Below are 15,323 nucleotides of genomic sequence, written 5' to 3' on the forward strand. Positions count from 1 at the left end.
TTTGCCAATATATGGACACTAATAAAGAGTTCTTCATTTAGTAACATTTTTTTTAAACTTTGATTTTGGAGCCTGTTTTGGAAGGCTTCTGGGAGGAAGCCTGATGAGAGAAGTCTGAACACCATCTTGATCTTTCATTCCATGAGGGAAGGAAATGTGATGAATAGAGTTGTGTGGTACATTTAATTTCTGAGCACAGGATCCTCTGTTTCTTTCCTCTGCAATCCTGTAAGTTTTTGAGCAGACAAGCTGAGGAATAGGCCTTTATTTTGGCTGACAACTAATGGGCTATGTTAGTTAGATTACAGTTATTTCCTGGTGACAGTTATCACTCTATTGACAGGGGACAGCTTCCAAGTCCTTCAAGCTAGTATCTGTGTGTGGGATACAAATCTTGCTTATGTCTGCATAGATTAATAATGGTACAAGTATGAGGCAATTGACTAAATCTCTGACTCCTTGTTCCCATTTCTTTGTCTGTTGATCTCCAAGTGGCTTTGTAGATTTTTCAGAGAATTTCACATTTCTTGACCTTCTGATTCTAGCTCACTTCAATCATATGTGCAGAAATGAAGCCAGTGGATTAGCAATATTTTTGCTAACATTGAACTTAACAAAGTTGGAATAATAGCACATTATAAAAATTCTTAAGTCTTAATTATTCTGTGTGTAGCCAATTCAAGATTTAAGAAAACAAGTGAGTTTTTATTGACCCAGAGAATTTAAAAAATGTATTTGTCAAGGCAGCTAGATAGTACAGTAGATAGAGCCCTGGAATCAGGATTCAAACCTGGCCTCAGACATTTAAGACTTGCTAGTTGTGTGACCCTGAGCAAGTCACTTAACCCCAATTGCCTCAGCAAAAAAAAAAAAAAAAAAAAAAAAAAAAAAAATGCATTTATCAATTGCTTGCTTCAGAACTGCTTTCTCTGGCCTGTCTCAATAACTTCTAGTCATGTTCTTCCAGGATCTTTCCAAAGACAATGAGATCATCTAGGTACATCAACACATCCAGATAATTTATCTTCCTAACTACTTTATCAGCCATTGGAAAGTAGTGGATGCTCCTAATATGCTTTCAAAGTGGTAAAAATCTAGTTTGATATATGAAAGCAGTCTTTACTTTGTCTTCCTCAGCCTCATAAATATGATAAAATCCACTATATAAACCTAAAACTAAGACTCACTAGCTGCCTATCAGATTTAAACAGAATTAAATAGTAAAAATGAGTAAGCAAAAGAAAATCCCAACCTTGGATAACTACTATGAGGTTGGAGATCTAACCTCATATTCAGAGGAAGATTATGGAGCTAGAAAAGCCACTCCTCTCTTTCAATAACAAATGTCAGATGGACCCCAGGACAAAAAGAGTTCTTAGAAGAGCTTAATAAGGACTTTAAAAATCAAATAAGATAAATTAAGGAAAAATATGAAAAGTCAATCAATTTGAAATATAAAATCAAAAATTTAAGGAAAAAAACAATTCCTTGAAAACCAGAATTGGGCAAGGAGAAGCTAATGATGTTCTAAGAGGCAAAAAAAACATAAAAACAAAATCAAAAGAATGAAAAATATTTTTTTAAAAAGTGAAATATTTTATCAGAAAAATGATCTGGAGAACAGATCAAGGAGAAATAATAAGTCATCTAAAATATTATTTTTAAAAATCTTAATATAATATTACAATAAATTATTAAGGAAAATTGCCCTGAAATTCTAGAACAAGAAGGCAAAGCAAATACAGAAAAAAAAAAAAAAAAGAAAAAAAAATCCACCAATCACTACCTGAAAGAGATCCCAGGAGAAAAACTTGCAAGAATATCAAAGCCAAATTTCAAAGCTCCAGGTTAAGGAAGAAATGTTGGAAGCCACAGGGGAAGAAAATTAAATATTGTGAACTGGACAAGTCTCTAATCTGTGAGTGATAGGAGCTGAACAAAGTAGTTTAATTAACTTGAAAGTGAGGAAAACAGGTTTGCAAACTAAAGTTCCCCCTAAGAAGGAGTACTTAAGGCTTGAATAAATAGTTCTCATTGCAGGCCCATGAGTCCTGTCTTTTTATGAACAATACAAGTGTTCTTAGTCCTTAGGTTGTGTAAGGGTGGAATTGTTGTGTAAGGTAAGGAATTGTTGTGTTAAGGGTGACATTTAGCCTGGTGATTGTTTGGTGGGGTACAGATCCAGAATTAGCATGGTAGACATCTAGTTTGGTTCATTTAGTGGTTATACAAACACTGGAATTGTTACTATCAGAAGATTTGATTTATCATTTGCTACTGCAGCATGTCAGCTACTTCTGGCTCTCAGGCCTGTGGGAAATTACCTGCTTGCTGTGTCTTTGGAAAACAGGGTATCTCCAAATATCTTTGCAATTCCATGAAATTCGTGCATTTGTTCATAAACACTGGACTTTGTGGGTTCTTTTCCCCTTTTTTCTGGTTTTATTTTTTTCCTGTCCTTCAAACTTCAGTAAATCTCAACTAATTACAATTAATCTCTAAAGTTTTGTGGCTGTATACAGGCAGTTTCCTTTCCCCCTTTCTTTTTGGTTTAAAGTCCTTTTAAACATATATAAAAGATATTAGGCAAATATATTCTTACCTCTCTTTTTTAGGTATATTCCATTCCCAGAAAATTCTTCTTACTTTTTAAGCAATGCTCCAGAAATCCTCCATTAAGAAGTCTTCTTAATTAGCTTTCTTGAAAATTACAGAGAATGAGAGATGCCATAATAATTTTCAAGAAAGAAAATGGATTATCCCAAATATAACCCAGTGAGCTTGATTTCAATTCTTAGCAAAATTTTTGAATGTATCATTAAAGATATGACTAGTGAGCAGAAAAGGGCTACATACAAAGAAGTTACTTAGCTTTATCAAGAACAGTTCACATCAGACTAACCTTTTTATTTTCCTAAAAAACAAAAACAAAACAATACAAAAAAAAAAAAACAGCATTACTAAACTGATAAATCAATAATGCTATAGTTAAAATTTATCTATATTTTAGCAAAATTTATAATAAAACCTTCCATGCTATTCTTGTGGGAAAAGATGAAAAATTGTGGTCTAGGGAATAATAAAATTAGATCGATTCTGAACATAAAATTTTAGTTTAAGAAAAAAGTTATGATTAAATAGAAATTTGCCTGAAAAAAATCTTGATTTGGTTTTAATATCCTAAAAGCTTGATATGAGTCAATAGAATGAAATGATAAGCAAAAAAAGCTTGTGATATATTGTTGTTTGTCCTTGATTTTTGAAGAGGACTAAAAAATATTTTGGCAAGAATAATGGCATGTGAGTAAATTGGATTTAAGTGGAGCAGCATTTGGCAAAGTTGTCAGCCTCACTTTCTACTTCAAAGTCATTGAAGTCTAGTAGTGGGACAAAAGTCAAGATGACTGGTAATGACCCAGGAGGCAGGGCATGACTTTGACCTTTCTAAATTAAGGTGGTTTTCCAGGTCCCAGTTTAAATTTGAAGTGATATCTTAGACTGTTTTCAGATAGGTAGAATGGCTTAGAGGTAATAGGTAATAGTCCTGCTATATGTTAATATGGTCACATCAGAATATTGTATTCAATTCTGGATATTACATTTTAGAAGAACATATACAAACTAAAACATATCAAGAATAGGGCAATCAGAATACTGTTGGGCTACAAGTTCATTCCATGTGAGTATAGTTTGAAGGAACAGAGGATGTTTATACTAAATAAAAGAAGACATACAGGGAACATAATAGATATCTTCAAATTTTTGAAAGGCTGTCAGGTATACAAGATATTAGCTTTGTTCTGTTTTGGCCCTGGGAGGGACATACTCAGGAGTTATGGCAGAAATTCCAAAGAGGCATATTTGTGCTTCATGGTAGGAAAATATATCCACAGCTAACCAGCAATCAAAGGTGTTATCTTGAAAGATCAAAAATTTTAAAGAATTCATTGGAAGTCTTCACACAAAGACCAAATGACTACTTGCTGGTCAAAGATCTGTTCCAACTCTAAAATTCTGTGATTCTGTCCGAAAAAATACCTATTAATAGTTGGAAAAGTAACTTTTCCACCTCATTTCTCTTGATAATCACCTACACCCAGAGGCATATGGAGCTGCACAAAAGAGAAACTGAACAATATTAATTTGGAGATTTCTCTTTAAGAGCAAGAAATCAGATTTGCATAGTGTGATAGTTCTTTGACTCATATAATTGGAAGGATAACTTAAAATATCATTTGATTCATTCTCCTAGCTTCAAGTAATTACTATCTATAGCAGTTAAAACCTTTGTTTGCAAATCCCATTGTTGATGATATTTAAAGAAATATAAAAGGAGGAAAGGGAGTCAAGATTGCAAGTCCTAAAAGAAGAAGCTAACAATTATAAAATTATTGAATGGAAATTATTTATTGACCAAAAAGATAATATTTTAAATAATATAATGCACTCATTTAAATTAGATATCTAACAAAAAGCCAGCTAATTAATTGAAGCAGTAGTTTAATCATTATTATTGAAAGCCTGAGTTTGTTTCCTTTTAATTTTTATAGGGATTTATCCTGCAATAAAATCCATGTTATAGAGAGGCGTGCATTTGAACCATTACCTTTTTTGCAGTTTTTGTAAGTTACAAGTGTTTATTTTATATTGAAAATGTTTCCATAAAATGATTCTAGAATCTTTGCTATTCATCTTAAAAGAGAATTAAAATTTTATTAGTGGAAAACTGATAGACTAATGAAATACCTATAATCAAAATGAATAGTAAAAAATGTATACTGGAGAAATTACATTAGAAAAACAAAAATCAACAATTATTTTGTTAATAAATAATCAGCAGTTATTTTAGTTTGTGCTTTCATTCATTCAACAAGTATCTACTGTGTACCAGGTATGCTAGCACCTGGGGATAATTTAAAGACAAAAATGAAATTTTCCTTGCCTCAAGAAGTTTACATTTGATTGGGAAGAAACAATATGAACATAAGTAAACGCAAAATATACACAAATATATTTTCTGTACTAGGAAGTATACTAGCAATTGGAGAGATCAAGATAGGACTTTCTCTAGTAGATACTTGAAGTAAGCCTTAAAGGAGAGTTTCTACCTGGCAATTCTAGGGTTTCTCAGCGTTCATTCTACCACTATATGTGTGAATATGAAAATGCAAATCATATAATTTTGGACTAGAAGTGACCTTTGAGCTTATCCAGCCCACCTTATCCTTTTCCCTTATTTCAGAAGTAAGAAAATATGGTCCCAAGGAGACTGTCATCTATTTCAATGGTTTTATGATAAGAGTAAAATTAATTTACCAAGGAAGTGAAATGACTTGCCCTCTTTACATATCTGGTTAATTGTAGAGTTAAGATTATTATAAACGAGTGATGCCTTATACAGTAGCATGTGCCTAGTGGGTGCTAATTAAATAGTAACTAAATTAATGTTAATAGAGTTAATTAATGCCAATAAATTTTTGTTTTTATCTTTTTATAGAAACCTTGGTTGCAATTTACTCAAAGAACTCAGTTATGGAATATTTCAAACCTGGCATGGATTGCAGTTTTTCCAAAAGTTGTAAGTATAATAAAATAGATGTGTAAAAATTATTTACTAGATTTTGTACCTTCATTAGTTAGTTATGTTTTAGTTCCAGCAAGAACTGTGGAGAGGTAGACTGTCACAGTGTACATTTTGCAGATGAGGAAACTAAGGTACAAAGAGGCTAATAATAAACTTGCCCAATTCATAAATTTAATTTTCATTGTATAAAATACTCCCACTTTTGTTCAGTGCAGTTATAGCATTGTAGTAATGATCAAGATGTTTTGCTTTTTTGAAACATGTTTGTGGTATTCTAGGAATTCAGTGTCTTGACTCCATGTCACTAAATCAGGTTGGGAAGAAATGGGCTTCAGAGAATTTGAACATTTTACATGGCTTATTTTTGGATCTCATCATTTGGTACAATGCAAAATACAAAGCTATTTGTATGCAAGTATGTTTGCAAAATACAAAGCTTGCTAAGCATACACAAAACACTTGATTGAAATGATGGCTACATGTTTTACCCTCCTAATCATCTATTAAGATTGTCTTGCATTGTGAAGAAAAAGGAATTCTTTAAATAAAACAAAACTGTACATAATGTCCGTGAATTATCTTATCTTTCTCCATTGTTGAGACACTACATCTTCTGCACATACTACCAAGAAATCATTGACACCGCTGTCACTGTCTTCAAAACTTGCTCTACCATTACAAAGTATCATACATAATTTGAAGTCTATAAACTAAGTTTATTTGTAATATTTTCCAGGGGTTATTTTTTCCTATTCATTAAGTACACAATAACTAGAAAAGGACACTACTGTACATCTATTGTTTTTACCTTCATTTTATAAAGAATTTCCAAAATGGAAAAGAATAAATTAGCTAAATTGCAATGTCAAGGATTAGGAGTAGGTATGGTAGAGAAAAATAAGTTTTAATTATAAATCTTGATTCTTGGACTTTGTAGCCTAAAGAAAACTAAAACCCTAGTTAATGTGCAGATATCTGCAAAGGATTAGTAAAAATCTTTAAAAATAAAATTTGATAGATGGGTGATCCTTACTTTGGTTTGCAGCCAAAATAATAGACACACATTTATCTTAGGTGGTTCTGTTTGCTATAGTGAAATGAGAAAACCTCTTATTTTTCCTAAGACAATAGAGGATAAATTGAACCTACATTTTTTCACAAAGGTGCGCACCATAAGAGGTTTTCTTGAAAGGTAGAAAAACATGATCTTAATATCTAAAAAAGGCAATAATCAAGCATTAAGTAGTTGCCACGCAATGAATGTATTACCTGGCATGAGTGAATAGCAAATGCCATATAAACAAGTTAGAATTACTTAATTCAAAGGACCATCTTAAGTAGGCATTTTGTTAGATGCCTAAAATCCAAATCAAATATATGTCACATATATACAGGATATCCCCAAATCCTTAGTGCAGTTTTAAGCTTTAATAGCTTATTAAATTGTAAAACACCTTATTTCTTTAATGATTTAATGGTAACAATAATCATTTATGTTTCCATTGAAATTAGAACTGAAATATAATTTGAAAAACCAATAGTATTAGTTACTCCTTAATATCAAGTATACTTTTTTTCTGGTTTAAAAGTGCTGCTTCTTCATTAACCTACTATACAGGCCCAGACTGATGACTTATCTTTGAATTTTTCAACTAATGTAGTGGTTCTTAGAAGAGCAATCTTCATGGTCATAAAAACTAAAATCTGATACTTTGAAAAGATACAGAGCCATAAACTATTTGCTTTATATATTTTATAATTTTCAAAGTCCTTTCAAATTATTTATCCAATTTAATCTTTGTGATAACCCTGTGAGTATATAGTATAGGTATTATTCCCCCATTTTTCTAATGAGGAAACTAAGGTTCAGAAAAATTAAGGAATACACTTATGGTAATAGAACTGGGGCTTTAACCCATTCTTTCTGATTCTACCTTTCTTTTCCCTACCTCACTTTGCCTTGCCAACAGCCAGGTTCCATATTGTTTTTCTGTGGTACCCTAATCTCTGAGGATTGAAAATGAGAGAAAATTCAAAATATTTCTCAGGACTGTGGGAACTGAGAGTGGACCCAACACAGCATTCTCACTTTTTCTGTTGTTGTTTGCTTGCATTTTGTTTTCTTTCCCAGTTTCTTTTTTTTTTTCTTCCTTCTTGATCCAATTTTTCTTGTGTAGCAAGATAACTGTATAAATATGTATACATATATTGATTTAACATATACTTTAATATATGAAAAATTGCCCACATATGTTTTCTAAATAAAAAGTTTTAATAAAAAAAAATTCTTTGTCTCTCGCTCGCTAGTAAAATTGCCAGTCCAACAGTTGTGATCACTTTGTGAAAGTGATGAGGTTAGACTCAGATTGATTTATTCTTGTTCTAATTCTCTAATGATGATATAGACAGCAGAGAGAGAGAGAGAGAGAGAGAGAGAGAGAGAGAGAGAGTGCGTTCGTGTGTGTGTGTGTGTGTGTGTGTGTGTGTGTGTATGTGTGTGTGTGTAGGTGAGGGGATTTGCAGAGTTCTTCATAATGCATAGTCTTTTAGTTTTGGACTGAAGCTATCATTCAAAAAATCCCGATTATTATGACTACCTCATTACCTCAGAGCACCCCAAGGCATCAGCTAAAAGATTGCCCCTTTCTCCTCTTCTGATTATCAGGCAACAAGTTTGGCCTGCCTCCTACTGTTTTTCCAGCAGTCTCTGACTATGCTGAGTAATATTAATACTCCATTATATTTATATAGTGTTTTTAAAGTTTTAAAATATTTTGCAATGCTTTACAACCTTTCTCATTTGACAATGCTGGAAGTTGTGTCTTTAGACTCTATATTACACTTCATATTACAAAACCACTCACCCAGATAGCAAATTTTTTCTAATTTATTATTTTTGCCAAACTGAACAGATTATTCATGTTGATACTCCAACCCCAGAGCAATCTACTTAGTGTCAGTTTCCTTTTAGATAACAGTAGAAATACTTAAGGGTTAAAATTTTTAAAAGAATGTAATGGAATCCTGGCAGCTTCTGCATATAGTAAAACATGAATATTACAAACAAATGACCAAGGTCTAGGCTATCCCTTGGTAGAGTGTAGGATATATTAAATATCTTCCTCTGTTTCATTTGTAATGATTTAGAAGCCTCAATATTGCCCACACATGAGGAGTATTCCAAGTAACTAAACTTTGCTAATATTCATGTTAGAAAAGATTCACATTTTCTTCCTCAGTTCTTGATTCTTTGAACTTTTTTTAGCATGATAGCTTTCAAAAAAAAAAGTCTTAGAATTTTTTATAGTCTTTCTTCTGACCTTCATATTTAATAGAACTTTTAAGACTTTTATCATTCAGGTAATGGACTTGATGGTCTTTCTGAATCTGTGATAACCATATATACATACATACATACATACATATATACACATGGTAATGGACTTTCAAATTTGAATTGAAAATATAATTGGGCCACTACAAATTAGCCCAAAATTTTTAACATGGCTTGTTTCCCATACAGCCTCTCTGTACATTCCTTTGTTATAGTGTCCAAATGTCACTGGCATTTCAGCTTTTTTTGTAAGCTATTTTTTATCCTTATGTTATTTGAATATTTAGAAATCAGTTCTTTGCTAAAAAACAAAGTCCCCAGAGATGATTTGAGTACAATGACAAGTAGCCTAAAGCTAGTAACATTCAAAGTCATATGAATGACCATTGTACATTCCAAATCTCTGTTCATTGGTCAGTGAAACCATTTTTTTTTTAATCAATTTGGTTGAACAAAAAGACTTTGTTTGCCAATGTTCTTTCCAGGGAATTGATGCATATTTATGCAGGATAATTATTTCAGAATCAGTAACCTCTTTTCCTGAGAAAGGGTATTTACTACAATACAATCATATCTTAGATTATCTTGTGTGAGAAGTCATTTTTTATGTACCTATGTAGACAAAAAAGGGGGAAAGGTTAATTTCTTCTAAAACTTTTAGACATATTTGAGTTCATTCTGTCTCTTTCTCTGACCACCTGTCTTCAATTTTTCATGCCCCAAAAATGTTAGTATAGATAGTTTTGGGTTTTGTCCTGTTAAAATTGTTTTTCCCTACATGCTTAGGACATTTTTTTCAGCTGAAGCTGTTAGGATTTCAATATATTCAGGACAGTGGTGACATGCTTCAGTCCTCAATTCTTTTCTGTCTCCTCAGTTAATAGAGAGGAAACGTAGCCCATCTGTCTGGACCTGTGTAGAAGGATTTGGAGAAAAAAAAATAGCAGGTAAGAAATGTTCCCTTATTTTGTGAGCTGCTTCATGTAGTTGCCCCCATAATATTCAAAAGAAGGTATAAAGACAAAAATTAGTTGTCATAGACTAAAAACAAATATACTTAAAAATAATTTAGGAGAGAATTTCTACCTCAGTTTCCTCATCAGTAAAATGAGGGGGGTCAATACAAATGTTTTCTAAAATTTTTTCCAGCTCTAAGAGTCTATTATTATATGACTTTAAACTCACCACTAATTAGCTTTTGGGTTCCAGAAAAAAGCAGTAATAAGAAACCCTACTACCAGGCTGCATAAATAGTTCCCAGTATAGGCAGCTCACTCTTCCTTTTGCCTACCTTAAATTTTGGCAAAGAGGAGAACATAAAAGAATAATAGTTGAAAACATAAGGAAATATGGAATGGGTTTATTTTTGTTTTCTGCTAAATTACTCAAACATTGAGTATAATGAACAGTATTTTGATTTTTTAAATTCAATTTTATTTTCAGTTCCTAATTTTCTGCCTCCTTACTCTTCTCCTACCCATTGATAAAGCAAGAAAAGCAAAAATCATAACAAATATGACCATACAAAAACTTTGTTAATCATGTCAAAAAAGATAAAGTATGCTTCAGTATGCACTCTTGATCATAGATGGTCACTGTTGAGCACAGTTCCTAAGTCTTTCCAAGTTGATCATCTTAAAAATATTGTTATTGTGTAAAGTAATCTCCTAGTTATGCTCACTTAGTATCAGTTCATACAAGTCTTCCCTGAAAGCATTCCCTTCATCATTTCTTGTACACTATGGCATTCTATTACATTCCCACACCACAGTTATTCAGGCTAACTGATGAACATCTCTTCAGATTAGAGTTCTTTGACACTACAATACTGCTATAATCATAGGGGTCTTTTTCCTCTTTCTTTGATCTGTTTGGGGGATAGACCTATAGCAATATTATTGGATCAGAGGATATGCATCATTTTGAGCACAATTCCAAATTGCTTTACAGGATGGTTGAACTAGTTCGCAACTCCACCAGCAATGCATTAGTTTACCTGTTAATGACTACCAACAATGCATTAGTGTGCATATACGTGCATATACACACATATATCCACACACATATACATACATCTACCTCCAGCATTTGTCATCTTCCTTTTTGTCAATATAGCAACTCTATAGGGATAAGATGGTATCTCAGAATTGTTTTAATTTAATGAGCAGTATTTGATAAATGTATTTAGTAAAGAAAAGTTAGCTTTCCAGTTGTTAAATTGTCCCACCTCTAGTTCTTACTTTTTCAGACTTTCTTGAGCGACTCTTTCCAGGATAGGAGTAGAACAGAAAAATCTGAATCCCTCATTTGTTCATGACTACTCGTCCCTTCCTGGTAACTCTCCCAGAGGAGAAGGTGCCTTCTCCATGCTTGGTCCTAGGATTCTCTATAGGCATGGCTAGTGTGGTAACAACCCATTCTTTTATCCATTCTACTTATCATGCCCAAAATAATCTACTTTGCATGCTATTAGATTCAAGCCTGAAGTCCTAGAGCCAGTTACATTTATTACATTAGCCTAGGTAAAAAGCATCAAATTTGTTAATCGAGTATATGAAGAATGTTAAATTAGGCAGAGTCTGAATTATAGGATAGTCTTGACAGATTGGAAAAATTTAGCAAACTGGCAAAAGAAATGAAATTTACTAGGGAAAAAGTCTAAGTTATTATATGTGGAAACCCAACTGCCTAATAATATAGTGGAGATTCTGCTGCATCTGGAGTTTGAAGACCTGGGTTCAGATCCCATTCTGTGTACCTTGCCAACCTTCTTGACCTTGGTAAAATATAACCTTCTGGACTTTGGTTTCCTCATCTGTAAAATGAGGGGGTTAGACTAAATGTCTTCTAAGGTCCCTTTAAGCCTATGATACTGCAATATCAATATAAAGTGAGGGAAAGACTAGTTAAGAAAGAAAAAATGTGCTGGTAGCTAAGATAGGCAGAAAACGAAATATTATGAAGGGTGGTGGCTGTGCAGTTAATAGAATATGATGAAGAGCACAAAGAAATCTTAGAATCTGGGATGAAGGTGATTATAGAAAAGGACCAAAAAAATAAAGTAGCTACCTTCACCTTGCACATAAGGCAAGTGTTGACTGTCTTGCTACCAATAAAAACATATTTAGAGATCCATTTAGAGCAGAAATTGCTTTGACAAATATATTCTAAGGTAGCATAACAAAACAAAGAATCCAGATTTTCAACAGTATTATAAAAAGCAAGAATAGTTGTGTTTGACTGTACTTAGGAAACATTGTAGATGGTTAGAAACATTATAAGATAGACTCTCCCCGCCTATCCATGCTTTAACTTTGGGCAAGTAGCTTTACCTGTGTAAGCATAGTTTCTCATTTACAAGGCTTAATTCACAAGGGATTTATTTGCATTCTATATGCTTATAGGGCTATAGTAATCTTTCTTAAATCTATAATGACCTTGGATAAAAATTTTAAAATGGGAAATAATTATGAGAAAGAAAAAATAAAGACAGCAAGTAGAATAGGTCATAGGATACCCCAAATAAATAAAAGACTGTAAAAACAAAAATTCTGAATCATACTGTCCTTAGAATTAAAATTAATACCTAAACTTTATTGTTATTATGTTTTTCAGAAAGAAATTTATAATGATTTTATTTCTTGAATAATATCCAAGGCAGAGATTTTTTTGGTTTTTGGTTTGGACAAAATTGTCCCCACCTTTAAGGAGCAGTTTATATTCTCCCATAGTTAATGAATGAATAATAGTAAAATTCTTTAAAGATTAAAAAAAAAATGCAGAAAAAGTATATTTCTGTCTGAGCTGCCAGAAAAGTATTTTCCCAATTTAACAACTGGAATTCATGCTTGACTTATTTTTTTCTTTTTTAAAATTTATTTGTCAAAAAGCAAAGACATCTCTAGTCTCTTCTGGTCCTAACTTAACTCTTTTTACTGGTTACTGGATAATGGGTCTCTGAATAATCATGTTCTGGCTCACAGTAAACGTTCCATATACTTCTTGATTTTACTCTTTGAAGCCTAAACTTGTCCTTGGTTATTATTCAAGTAATGATTATTTGTCAAAAAATCCTGTCATTGGGTTTGATTTTTTTTTATTTTGTGATTCATAGTTCCCCAGTTTTCAAATCTAAACCCCTACTTTCTCCCACATAGACAATGAAAAACCACAAAGACAAAGCTAATCCAGAAAGTAAGGTCCTAGTTTCTTGTGCCAGCCTAGATTTGTTCATAGTCTTTCATATGTAGATACAACTTAACAAGATCTGAAAAGTCTTTAAGATTACCCTTATTTAATTCTCTATAACCTAATTTTTTTCCTATGGCATGAGCTTTCCAGCATCCATCTTCTTTGCAGCCTTTAATCATTCTCCTCATCCTTTGCTTTCTTCCTCCTCTTTTCTTCTTCTCTTCAACATCGTCTAAATACTAAAATGATTCCTGAAGACAAAATGCTAAAGGGCAAAAAAGCAATTGTGAAATTTCTTGTGAGTCGAGCATATTCTAATTCAGGCAGCTATAATAGTACTGTCCCTTCCCAAAATGGGTCTATTTAATCTAAAATTCTATTACTATTTATTGAAATTGTTCATTTTAATTTCATTATGTTATTTTTTTCAGAATTCTCAGTGATAATCCTTTGTCAACCATTGAAGATAGTTTTTTTTCTCAATTGTCATCATTGAAATATTTGTAAGTATTTAATAAGACATAAATCCATGAGTCACCTTTGCCTTAGATTATATTATTCTTTGCTTGATAAAAGCACCAAAAACCAATTTGTCATGTACATAAGCTAAGTAATTTAATAAAGGCTCTTATAAAAGATATTTTTAAATAAAGAGTGACTGTTAGGGGGAAAACAGTCAACATTCATTTATTAGATACTTGCTGTCTGCCAGGTGCTATGCCAGTCATTGTGGATACAAAGATAAAAGTGAATTTGTGAAATTTCTGCTTTCATGGACTATACATACACCTAAGAGACAACCTGACATGAATAGGTAAATCTAAAACAGATATAAGGGAATGCCCCACAGGCTTCATACAAATTCATGGTGGTGCTGAACTTGAAGAGGTGGAGGTAAGAGTACATACCAGCCAGGGTCAAAGGCTGTAAAAAAGCATTGAGAAGGAAGCATGTACAGGCTAGAATATAGAGAGAGTATGTTGAAAGGGGGAATGTATAGTTAGTCTTGAAGATAATGGGGCCAGGTTATGAATTGGGCTTTAAATGTTGAATAGACGAACTTATCTTTAATCCTAGAGATACTAGGGAACCCCCAGTGTTATTGAAGGAGGGAGGGGACATCACATGGTCAAATTTGTACTTTAGGAAAATTATATGTGAAGGATGCATAACAGTACAGAAAGATTTGGAAAAAACTATTGAAATAGTCCAGGCAGGAAGTGATGAGGATTTGGACTAGATTGGTGGCTATGTAGGTGGAGAGAAGGTGGAATATGGATGGATGTGGAGATAGAAACCATTTGCCTTAGAAAGTCATTGGATGTAAGAAATGAGGAGATAGCACTGAGGTTATAAATGTCAGGAACTGGAAAGATGGGCATGAAGAATGCAGAGCTAAAGAATATCTAGAGACATATGAATGAAAAGGAAACCAAGTGGATGGAGAAATTGCCATAACAGGAATGCGGTTTAGATTCTAAAAATTCTATCACTCATAATAGTAAAGAATAAAATGATAGGGAATGAGAAATTTGAGGTGTTTGCAGGTCTCTTTATAATATACAATTTCAAGGTAAAGGGACAAATATTGTAAAATTTTTTTTACAAAAAATATTGTAAAAAAAAAAAAAGGGGACAAAAATTGTAAAATTTTTTTTTAATTTAAAATTATTTTGAGTAACTTTTATTTCCTCAGTATAGCCTATAGGCTATATCTAGGAATTTCTTTTACAGGAAATAAAACTCTTAAAACTGCTTGTTTTATAAAATAGTAACAATTGAGAAAATGACATTTTCTTAACTATCTTAAAAGTATAGAATTTCCATATTTGGATTCATAGTTTTATTTTTCTTCTAGGGATATAAGTAGAACAGAAGTACCACTAATGGCCATCGAGAATATCCTGGTGACAGCCCTAAAATTACAGACACTGTAAGTATTATGTGAATATTATTTTCAGTTAGATTTTTTTTTAAAAATGTATCATTAGGTCCCTGTTATGACATAGTTTGTTATTACACAGATTTGAATAAGGTTATGCAGTAAATTGTGGCCAAAAACCCAATAAGAAAAGTTAGTGGAAATTTAATATGACAAGGTAAGCGCTTGTCATAAGTACATACACTAAAGTAAGTACATACTAATGCCCTATCTTTCAACAGTAGTGGTACATAGCATATTTACAAAATGAAACTTTTAGAACTGAAAAATGG

The 15,323-nt window shown here is 32.4% G+C and overlaps 1 protein-coding gene across 8 annotated transcripts in view; it reads left to right on the forward strand.

Annotated features, from left to right (window-relative positions):
- The window catches only part of LOC141538942 (RAD52 motif-containing protein 1-like), a 77,638-nt gene that overhangs the window by 35,562 nt on the left and 26,753 nt on the right, over nt 1-15,323 (forward strand). For 3 of the 8 annotated variants that reach the window (XM_074261007.1, XM_074261009.1, XM_074261011.1), the window contains exons 4-7: nt 4,551-4,622; nt 5,498-5,578; nt 13,541-13,612; nt 14,968-15,042. In XM_074261007.1, the coding sequence (XP_074117108.1) occupies nt 4,551-4,622; nt 5,498-5,578; nt 13,541-13,612; nt 14,968-15,042 (300 nt within the window). Of the gene's footprint in view, nt 1-4,550; nt 4,623-5,497; nt 5,579-9,795; nt 9,866-13,540; nt 13,613-14,967; nt 15,043-15,323 lie in introns of those variants that run through there. The other 5 variants (XM_074261010.1, XM_074261012.1, XR_012481160.1 and 2 more) reach the window with 4 other exon arrangements.

This window comes from Sminthopsis crassicaudata, chromosome 4 (assembly GCF_048593235.1).
Source record: "Sminthopsis crassicaudata isolate SCR6 chromosome 4, ASM4859323v1, whole genome shotgun sequence".
Taxonomy (NCBI): domain Eukaryota; kingdom Metazoa; phylum Chordata; class Mammalia; order Dasyuromorphia; family Dasyuridae; genus Sminthopsis; species Sminthopsis crassicaudata.